The sequence below is a fragment of the Staurois parvus genome, unplaced genomic scaffold (genome assembly GCF_062004578.1).
Source record: "Staurois parvus isolate SC_StPar_1 unplaced genomic scaffold, SC_StPar_1.0 ptg000165l, whole genome shotgun sequence".
Classification (NCBI taxonomy): domain Eukaryota; kingdom Metazoa; phylum Chordata; class Amphibia; order Anura; family Ranidae; genus Staurois; species Staurois parvus.
The window spans coordinates 5,683,458-5,695,000 of NW_028317961.1; the positions used below are offsets into that span (position 1 = coordinate 5,683,458).

Below are 11,543 nucleotides of genomic sequence, written 5' to 3' on the forward strand. Positions count from 1 at the left end.
TACAACTCTTCCACCACTCTATACAGTGCATCAAAAAAGGTTTTCCTGGCTGCCACTTATTTCTAGAAGCTTTCCTTAGAATAATCCCCTCACAGGCTGTCCCTCACACATTCACCACCTTTTATTTGAGCTTGGGGAAAAGACTGCAATAATTCTCTTACGAACAACCAAATTGACTGAATCCTTCTCTTAGCACACATATCTGCTTCTAGTAATTTTTTGGAATCTGGACACAAGCTGCTTATGAGATGGTCTCCAGAGCTTTTACATAGAATGTACCCACAAAGCTCCTCGTTATACTAGTGTTTTCAATTTCATAGGGGCACTCCTTTTTATATATTTTGGAAATGTCCTCCCCTTACTTCATTTTGGCAATCAGTAAAAATATTGTATTATAAACTTACTAAATGCTCTCTGAATCATGACCCGTTAGCTTTTACAGTATATTCCATATTAATCCCCTTCCCAACAACAGATACAAAAACGTACTGTTAACACATTTAATGAATGCTGCCAGAGCACGTATCTACATCTTGTGGAACCCTTCATCCGCCCCTATCATGGTGCAATGGTTTTCCGCGTATTTATGAAACCATGTATTTGAAAGGCCTATGTCAGCAGCCGACTGGCGTTATCCTCTAGTGACCCACTGGCCAGAGTCCCTCAGGGCACGGAGTCTAAGCCTCAGTCTGCTGGTTCACCAGAGGCCCTGATGGTGGGGATGGACTTGAAGCAGCCTGAGACCAGGTCACGACCCCCGAGGAACACCAGCTGTGGTAGAGGCGGGTGCCAATGGCGTAGAGCAGGTAAGAGGCAGATGCGAAGAGCTATGCGTGGTCAGACAGACCGGGTCGGTAACAGCGGAGCAGGCAGTATAGAGCGGCAGGCAAAGAATAACAGGTCACAAGCCGGGTTCAGCAACAGGAGGTCAGGCAATGGGAGCAGGCAGAGAATGGTCAGGACGAGCCAGGGGTCAGAGCAGGAGAGGACAAGCAGTATCAGGATCAGGCAGGGTCGGCAACAAGGCAATCAAGAGTACAGGACGATCAGGAACACAGGAACAGGGAACAAGACCATAAGGCGATTTGGAGATGCACAGGGCTCGTTTAAATAGGGCGCCCTGTGCTCTCATTGGTGACAGGCGCGCGTCTGCGATTGTGACTGCGCATGCACGGCCACCGCCTATGTCTCAGTGCTCGCCGGCTAGAGCGTATCAGCGATCTGTGCATGCGCGCACTGCCGAGCGGCCGGGATCCCTGACAGCCTAACAGCCTCTCTCTATCGTCAAATTTCTGCACCAATCTGGAATATAGCTCTCTCCAACTATGTGAACCTTTTTACTTTATTGCTTTCTCTCTACCCTCCACAGCTACAGGCCTTATTTAGCTCTATGTTTTCCCCCCCCCCTTCATTTGTATCTTTCCCCTCTGACCTTCCTGCCCCTCCTTTTTCAACAGATTTAGTTTTGGTCAGATTTTTGATGCACTTAAAGAGAGATTTAGGTGTAAATAAATCAGCAGTAAGCAGAATAAAAGTCACCACTTTAGTTATCTTTGTACCAACATGAGAGCAAGGAACTAACATTTTCAGCAGAAAGTTTACTGCACCCTATATAGTTCTCTCAGTGAAGGTTTCCTTTTAGAGCTAATTCCTAATATTAGTAACCATTGAATCTCCATCTGTACTGGTCTGCAGCAGATTAAGTTTTGCTTGGTTGCTATAATAACTCTTTATTGAATCAAGCCAGAGGTGAGGTGTGTGGGACAGACTTTAAAACCTTGCTTTATATTAATATAAGAAACACAATAGAATTTCAAATATTTGTTTTGTGATTGTGGATTTTCCATTGTTTCTTTTAGGTAATCTGTGTCGTCATCTTAACAGCCATCCTGGGATGCATATTTGGATTGAAGCCTAGCTGTTCCAGGGAAGGTATTAAAATAAGCTTTCTCATTAATGGGAACATAATGTCTTCCAGAAGTAGTCTGAGATCAAGGTCATCACTTGAGAAAGAAAGTCATCTCCAGGCAAAGTGATAACAGGGGTCTATCAATAGTTTTTTATGAATAATTTTCCTGGAAACGATAAATGATGAAGATGATTAAATTACTAGTGGTTTTGTAATTTTCTTTCAATCTATATACCAGTGATCTGGAACAGGATATCCTTTATCTGAGGAAGCAGGTGTGGAGGTGCTTTTCCTGGGTTTTTCCACAACTTAAAGCTGAACTTCACCCTCCCAGTCAACACTGGCTATTTTTAATCGTTGTGCTGCTAGCATTGGTAAATAGATAGGAATGTACAGTATACCATGTTTACTTGTTTTAAACTATTTTTTTTACATTTCTTCAGTTACTTCCTAGTTTTCATGCATAGGCAAATAATGTCATACATCCCAGGAGTCTTTGCGAAGAGGGGGGGTTTCTTAGCTAAACACACCCTCCTGCATGCATGCCTGGGTTAAGGGCAGGTGGATTCCAGGAAGCAAATGCTACATGAATATTCTGCCCTTACTCAAGATGGCCACGGCCAGAATTGCTAGGGCGTAGTGTCGGATGTATAAGGGGGCAAAAAGGACAATTGCTCTGGGCCCTCCTGCCAGGGCGGGGGGCTCCGATCCCAGACTTTCTTTATAAAAAAAGTAATAATTATAAAATTAGTTTTATTTAAAAAAAAAATAACAAGGTGTGTGTGAGTGTCATGATACGGAACGGTTAAGCCTGTCTTCAGAGGTAAATAAAGGGATAAGAGCTTCTGGCAGATAGGTATAAAGAGCTGGAACCAGATGCCAGGTACTTGTGGCAATGTAAACTACAAATCAACTACCAAGCGATATGATACAAACCCAATATCAGTCTCTGAGGAAACTTTTTTTCTCTCAGAGAAAAATACAGAAAGAATGAAGAAGTGAAACTTTCAATGTTATTTTAAATCCGTTGTCTTATGCCTTCCAAGAGCGCAGGGTAGCTTAGCATTTAGTGTATGAGAGGTTCAAAGTAATAGTCAACTTATGTAGTCTTCCTGATGCAGAAATAAAAACTGAGGCTAAGAAACTTATTAGTGCTTTCCCTGAAGACTTCAGTAGTGTGTGAGGAAATTGTCTAGCTTTCAGCCTTTGCCAAGCTCCTGTCATGTCTCACTCCATCTCAACAGGCAGTTTTATTACATGATGAAGAGCTTGCTGATACCTTTCCAGGTGTTGATGTAGCTCTTATATATTTGAACATGATGGTGACTAGTTGTTTCAGAGAACGGTCGTTCAGCAAATTGGCACTGATAAAGAATCATCTGAGAACCATGATGACCCATGAAAGTATAAAGCCGGCCATAGATGAATTGATCTTGGCTTGGTCGAGATTCAATCCATCTATGGGCAGGCTGGTTGCACCGAAGCATAATCGATCAACTCCAGCACAAACAGCCTGTCAGGTTTTTTATATTCAGTTATTGCCTGTGGCTATAGCCACTAGCAGTGATGGCTGTGTTCTTCTGGCCTGAAAGGCTCCTCACTGGCAGAACATAATAGCGCTGCAGGAGGTATTCATCCATCAACACTGACTGTGTTGATAGGGATATCGAGCAATTTTCTTCCCTTCCACCCTTGGTGGAAAGAAAATCATGTTATCTATGGGCTGCTTAAGTGCTCTGTGCCTACTGGCTGTCAAGAGCAGCGTCCTAAATATGATACAGGTTGACTTAGTTAAAATTTTGCAGATGCTAAATGAAGGAAGAAATATTTTTTGTAAATATTGTATTGTGATGTATGACTTGCCAGTTCCAATTACCTGTGCAATGTGTATTCTTACAGTCAATAAAATTGAGAAAAAAAAATTAGACAAGTGTCTTCTTCGGAACCTAACATTTTTTTTTCAGAACAAATGCGGTTTATCATTCATTTCAGTTCACTTTTTTATTTGTCATATATATTTAATTTCTCTGTTGAGAGCCCCCCTGAACTTTTAAGTGCCCCCAAAATCTAAATCCAACACTGCTAGGGAGTGTTTTTCAACATGATTTCTCAGGAAAATAAAGCACGGCGACATGAATAGATGGGTGAGTTTGCTTTGTAATTTAAAAATGAATTAAATAGCGTTTTTAGTTTGTGGTGCTCAGATGCAGTGAAGTTTCGCTTTAACTAATATAATTTGTGTTTCAGAAGTCAGTACATAGGCGATGATTTTAAATACATTATCCATACACTGCTTTGTGCATAAACGAGAGGAGTCTTCTACCCTCTATCAAGATGAGAAATATGGAAATCAGTATTTAAAAGCCAATTAGGCAGCAACTTATGATCTGCCAACAACTTTTAGACATACTATAAATAAGATTGTACAGTTTATGGTTAGCTTTATATGCATCTTTGTTAATTTATCAAATTTCTTGTTCAAATATTTTATTGAAAAATTGCAAATACAGGGAATACAGGAGTAGAATCAGTACAGGAAAAATAAATGAGGATGCATAATGACGCATGAGAACAGCAGGGACACAGCCCTGGGGATGCTAAGTGGTAGCTTAAAGGCCAAGCTATATACTTCATAACCACAACATGTTTCAACTTAGCATAAAAACATGAAATCCCAACAGAGACATAAAAATATAAAGATGCTCAAACTTAGTGTGGAACCTTATGTGGCCTCAGGCATAAGGTCCATGAGTTAAATGACTGCGTTGGAGGAAACAGTGAGCAAGTCAGGCAATACAAAAAGGGAAGAGAAGGGCATTTTGCTATATATGGGGTCTCCAGTTGGCGAGATGGAACACCTGGCTGGTGGGAACTCTGTAAGCATCCTTAGGGGCGGGTAACCAATAGAAGGAGCTAGAAGAGAAAAAAGCTGCAGTGAACAGAAAGGGAGAGGAAATAGATAGGGAGGCAGAAAGAAAAGTTGGGAGGGAAATAAGAGAGAGTCTGGGGGGTAAGGAGACCCATCAGGGAAGCTTCGAGGACATGAGCAGGGTGTTAGCAGGGGCAAAGTAAGTAATCAAAATAGGGATATGCGAGCGCTATTATAAAATGACAGCAGCTAGAACACCTAAAGGTACCATAAAAACCTCGCAAAATGGATAATATGCAGAAAATAGTGCAGCGCTGTAATATGAATGTGTAAAGGATCATGAGTCAAGCAATATTACAATATAAGTACAATATTATTAGGTGCAAACGATGGTATTCTACCACAGGTAAGTGGTTAGAAGATAAGTCAGTAAGAATAAATCCAAAATGTAGACTTGTAAGTCCTATCAGATCTTAATTCTAGGAGTTTGGTTCCTTATAATCGGTGGTGTGATGAAAAGATAAGACATAAGTGAATTGCGCACTCACCAGAAGTGCGCTATCAAAACACATTTGAGATCATAATCATCTGATCAGGTCAGCCAGGACAATCACTTCCAGGTATGGTCAGGTTCCTGCGCCTGTGCCTTTAAGGACCCCTCCAATGGTATCACGGTCTCAGGACACTTCTAAACTGGCTTCTGCGAATGGTGAGACTCGCAGATAGCCCAAGAATAATGCCACATAGCGTGATACTGCATTCAATAGGGTAATTTATTCCAACAAAGGTGCAAAACATACAAGGAAAGAATAAAGCAAAAAACTGACCATGTGTATAACCTCTGGTGAGTGCGCAATTCACTTATCTCTTATCTTTTCATCACACCACAGATTATAAGGAACTGAACTCCTAGAATTAAGATCTGAGGGGGATAGTAAGGTTTCATGAAGCTGGAAGATAATAGTCCACCCATGGAATTTATTTAATCTAACCTGTAATCATCTTCTCACACATAACTGTAGTAGAAGACAGAACAATGAAACAGGTTTGCAGGTGCTCTAATACGTGAAAGCAAACACTGAAATGCTTAAGAAAGTTACAAACTCATTAAAGCATTGCTCTGATGCTCTTTGTAATTCTCAAGGTACTGCATATTGGACTTTTTTCTGTTTATTTTTCTGGTCCTATTCTATTTTTCAGTAAACAGCTGCAAAAATAGGTGCTTTGAGCGAAAATTTGGGAGCTGTCGATGTGATAGTGCCTGTGTTGAGCTTGGAAACTGCTGTATAGATTATGAAGATGTATGCATAAAACCAGGTAAAGAAGCTGATACAAACCTGCTGAACAGTTTGTGTTTTTCATTTAGACATTTCCATGCTGCATCCTATTCTTTTATTTGTAATCCAGTAATCCTGCTGGGACACATCTGATGGCGATTCTGTAACCTACCTTGTTGCTGCCTCACACACAAAAAAGGCTGATGTATAAAAAACAAAGGTGAAAAAAATGTGAATGTGATTGGTGATGCAGGAGGCAGAGAGACATGAAAAGAGATTCCTGCAACCCTTGATCATGCCACATGTACTTAATTTTCTTACACAGAAGTTAGGCCTAGGTTAACACTAGCATTGAAATCAGGTGTTTGAGAGGCATTTTTAATGCTCCTAAAATGCCTATGCAAATAATACTATGGGCAGCACAAGGTGCTGTTCACATTATCAAAACATGAAGCGTTAGTGTCACATTGTTTCAAAATTGAAGCCTCGTTTCGAGTCAGGAGGAGTTTGAAGCCTTTTAATGCCTCCTATTCAGCTCTATGGTGATGCTTCTCAAACTCCCTGGCAGGTGTTTGCGGGGCATTTGCGGTGCGGTTGTGGAGCGTTAATAAGATCACAGTTTATATAGTTTGTGGTGTGGCTTAACGCTTGTCAAATGCTTAAAAAACACTTCAAAACTGCACATAGGGTGTTTGGGGAGCGTTTTTAACACTTGCAAAAAGCCAGTCTAACACCCATACTAAAGCCCATTAAAGCCAGTCTAACGCCCATACTAAAGCCCAATAAAGCCAATCTAACGCCCATACTAAAGCCCAATAAAGCCAGTCTAACGCCCATACTAAAGCCCATTAAAGCCAGTCTAACGCCCATACTAAAGCCCAATAAAGCCAGTCTAACGCCCATAATAAAGCCCATTTAAGCCAGTCTAACGCCCATACTAAAGCCCAATAAAGCCAATCTAACGCCCATACTAAAGCCCAATAAAGCCAGTCTAACGCCCATACTAAAGCCCATTAAAGCCAGTCTAACGCCCATACTAAAGCCCAATAAAGCCAGTCTAACGCCCATACTAAAGCCCAATAAAGCCAGTCTAACGCCCATACTAAAGCCCAATAAAGCCAGTCTAACGCCCATACTAAAGCCCATTAAAGCCAGTCGAAAGCCCATACTAAAGCCCAATAAAGCCAGTCTAACGCCCATACTAAAGCCCAATAAAGCCAGTCTAACGCCCATACTAAAGCCCAATAAAGCCAGTCTAACGCCCGTACTAAAGCCCAATAAAGCCAGTCTAATGCCCGTACTAAAGCCCAATAAAGCCAGTCTAACGCAAATACTAAAGCCCAATAAAGCCAGTCTAACGCCCGTACTAAAGCCCAATAAAGCCAGTCTAATGCCCGTACTAAGCCCAATAAAGCCAGTCTAACGCAAATACTAAAGCCCATTACAGCCTGTCGAACGCCTGTACTAAAGCGCAATAAAGCCAGTCTAACGCCCATACTAAAGCCCATTAAAGCCAGTCTAACGCCCATACTAAAGCCCAATAAAGCCAGTCTAACGCCCATAATGAAGCCCAATAAAGCCAGTCTAACGCCCATACTAAAGCCCATTAAAGCCTGTCGAACGCCTGTACTAAAGCTATAGGAGCATTTGGTAAAAGTTAGAAATTTAGTCAAGTGTGAACAAGCCCCAAGATTTAGGTAAACTAAGAAAACTGGCTAAGTTGCTTTCTTTACTGGTTAGCAATAGCTCACTAAATGCTTTCACTTGCCTGGAATTGCTCTTTAAAGCAGTATTAAACGCCAAAACAATAAAGTATTATATTGCACCTTGCCAATCATTAGATGTGGTGCATCATTTTTCCTTTTTTCTCTTTCTTTCTTCACCTGGTGATCTGGCCAGTAACACACCTACTGCATTGGCAGATTTGAGTGCAACAATAAATTGAAGCCAAACTCCAGCTCACACGTTGTAGTCAGTTACAGAAAACAGTTTTGCTCCTTTTAGGATAAACATTTTACATGGATAAATAAAAGCAGATCATTTTAATCATCCCTTCCAGTGGTAAATGGAATGCCTCATCCATGTAAACAGATACATTCTGCTGGAGAACTTGAACTTCTTAAAAACAGCAGAGCACTAAACAAGCACTACATTTTACACACGTTAGTATAGCATATTTAACCCTTTGATTGCCCCTATTAACCCTTTGATCACCCTGTCACCCAGCCAGTACCATTAGTACAGTGTCAGTATAGAGATCACTGTATTAGTGCCACTACTGACATCAGCTAGTGTCAGGGTTAGTTAGCAACCCTCCCAGCTAGGCTCAGCAAGATTGCCCGCACACTGTCACACTCATGCTATAGGTCGCTGATCATCCCCAATTCTAGTATAGTGTTTGTATGGACAATATATTGCTCACAAACAGAACTATACTAGTGTCCCCTTAATATAGTGCCCCCAAAAATGCAGTGTTAGCAGGATCAGCCCTAGCGTTTAGCCCCTCCGTTGTTTTTTGTGGAAGATAATTGATTATGGGCCAAAGCAATTTATACGCACAACAATACATCACCGTCCACACAAATTCAACTCTTGTCAGACAATGGAACCTATCACGGTTTCCAAATTTAGAACTTTTTTGGCTTAACCCTCAACATGGGCATTACAAAAAAGAATGAATTGTGGCCATATTGTCCACAGATCCGATTCATCATATGCCTATGTTCCCTGCTGTTACATATATGCCCAACATGGACCAGCAATGTACTGGTACATCACTGACTGGTTAATACCATAATGATGGCATCATCCTGGTATTGCAGCTGGTGGTTGGCTTTCATGTAAAAGCAATGTTAGCGGCTAATTAACCGTTGGATCTCTTTTACAAGCAGCGGGATGGGACTCCCCCCCCCCCCCCGGAATGGCTTGAATCATCTCAATGGTCTAAGAAACCAGTAGCAATGAGCGTTTCATCATTTAGGTTACAACAAATATGAACATTGCTACAGTATTTTAAAATTGGGAAAGCATCTGGTCGCACCTATCTTAGTGTTAGCAGATGCTTTAAGGGAGGAGAGATCTAGAGTCTAATAGACCTCAGATTTCTCAGAAAAGAGTACCTGTCACTGCTTATTGCTATCACGGGGGATATTTACATCCCCGTTGACAACAATAAAAGAGATAAAAAAAATGAAAGGGACAGTGTAAAAAAAAGCAAAATAAATAATAAAAAAAAATCAACAAGTGGCATGAGTAAATGCCCTTTGAAAACTTGAAGTTGGTCATTGGATTTCGGGGGCCTGTATGTGGCTAGGCTGCAAAAAGTATCCCCATACTTGGCAGAAGTAGCAAAATGTGTTTTGGGGTGTTATTTCACTTATACCCATGGCATGTGTGGGCAATATATCATTTAAGTGACAACTCTGTGTAAAAACAACTTTGTCATTTGTGGCAAAAAAATAAAATCTTCCATGGACTCAACATGACTCTCAGCAAGTTCCTTGGGATGTCTACTTTCCAAAAAGGGGTCATTTGGGGGGATTATGTACTGCCCTGGTATTTTAGCACCTCAAGAAATGTGATAGGCAGTCAGAAGGTAAAAGTTGCTTAAATTCCAATATACTGTACATACCATATTTTGTAGATGCTATAACTTTCACACAAACCAATTTAATATAGTATTTGGATTTTTGTTTGCAAAGACATGTAGCAGCATAAATTTTGGCCTTAATTTATGCTTGAATTTGAGTTTATTGGATATTTTTTATAACAATAAGTAGAAAATATTGTTTTTTTCAAAATATTTGGTCTTTTTTCCTTTATATCACAAAAAATAAACTCAGTGGTGATCAGATACCACCAAAAGAAAGCTCTATGTGAAAAAAAAGAACATGGACATACATTTCATTTGGGTGCAGTGTTGCTGGACCACGCAATTACCAGTTGAATAGCGCAGTGCTGAATAGCATAAAATGGCATGGTCAGGAAGGGGGGAAAACCTTCTGGGGTTGAAGTGGTTAAAGTAGAACTAACCCCTTAAAGTGTAGGTGCAGCCAATCGGAGAATGCTTTATATACACTAGGTCAAAAGCGAGCACCCCTGTGGTCAGTATGTAGTGGGGCAGCCATTTGGCACAGGACCCAAGGAAGGAAGTGCCAAAGCTTTATTTGTTGGAACAGTCTGGCATTCCGCCCTGACAGGAGGGTTTTGGAGGTTGCAGGAACCTTTTAGTTGCTTTACCTTTACTTTTTTGCTAGGGAAGATTTCTACCTTCTCTCTTACTGTCTACTAATTCTTTTATAACTAATTATAAATCTACCTCAGTTATGCAATGAAAAAGAAACACTATATAAAGTGAAGTTACCCACTGAAAAGACGAAGTGTACTCATTGATTCTTTAATTGGTGTGATTTGTTGTGCAGCTTACATCTGGACGTGTGACAAGTTACGATGTGGAGAGAAGAGGTTGCATGGCAGTCTGTGCTCCTGCTCAGATGACTGTAAAGACACAAATGACTGCTGTGTTAATTATGATTTTGTTTGTAGAGGTGAGTCAGTCTAGAGACCAACTAATTGAAAACACCCGATGTGGATGTTTTTCTGTGCATGCATTATGGCATGACCGCAAAATATCTGTGATCACTTTTTGCAGGTGGCTTCATGATTTAAATAGCAATTGCTAACTTCTGGGTAACTATTTCCATCCTTCTATGGATGGAGGCTGCATGTCTACATAGATTCTCCAAGATAGCAGTTTAACTCTGGTTTAAGGCTGCATACATTCCAGCTTTAACAGCTTTTTGAGGATTAGACCACAGCTTGCTTTATCATCATATCAGCTAGAAATCCTGAAACTGTCTGAAGTTGATGTCCCTTATGTACCTGAGCTGTGTAGGGGTGTCCTAAGGATTCTTTGAACTCTATCAGCCTAGCTATGCAGTTGATGAGTATTTTCTTTTGGTGCTATTCCTAATGTAAAATATATTTATTATTAGTATAGGCCAGTGGTGGGCAACCTTTTGGCCAAATCTCGCCAAAACCACGATTGAAATTTATTTTGAGAGCCACATTTTTAAAACTGAAAATACATAGGATGGTACACTGTTTTTAGTTTCAATAAGTTTTTATAGTAATTCATCCCCCATAGTAATTCATCCCCCATAGTAATTCATCCCCCATATAGTAATTAATCCCCCATATAGTAATTCATCCCCCATAGTAATTCATCCCCCATAGTAATTCATCCCCCATATAGTAATTCATCCCCCATATAGTAATTCATCCCCCATAGTAATTCATCCCCCATATAGTAATTAATCCCCCATATAGTAATTCATCCCCCATAGTAATTCATCCCCCATAGTAATTCATCCCCCATATAGTGATTCATCCCCCATAGTAATTCATCCCCCATAGTAATTCATCCCCCATATAGTAATTCATCCCCCATAGTAATTCATCCCCCATAGTAATTCATTCCTCATAGTAA

The 11,543-nt window shown here is 40.5% G+C and overlaps 1 protein-coding gene across 1 annotated transcript in view; it reads left to right on the plus strand.

The window, feature by feature from the left end:
• LOC149462850 (ectonucleotide pyrophosphatase/phosphodiesterase family member 1-like) overlaps positions 1 to 11,543 on the plus strand; it is a 177,093-nt gene that overhangs the window by 52,097 nt on the left and 113,453 nt on the right. Inside the window, exons 2-4 of the mRNA XM_089676175.1 lie at positions 1,860 to 1,932; positions 5,979 to 6,095; positions 10,477 to 10,602. Coding sequence (XP_089532301.1) covers positions 1,860 to 1,932; positions 5,979 to 6,095; positions 10,477 to 10,602 — 316 coding nt within the window. The remainder of the gene's footprint in view (positions 1 to 1,859; positions 1,933 to 5,978; positions 6,096 to 10,476; positions 10,603 to 11,543) is intronic.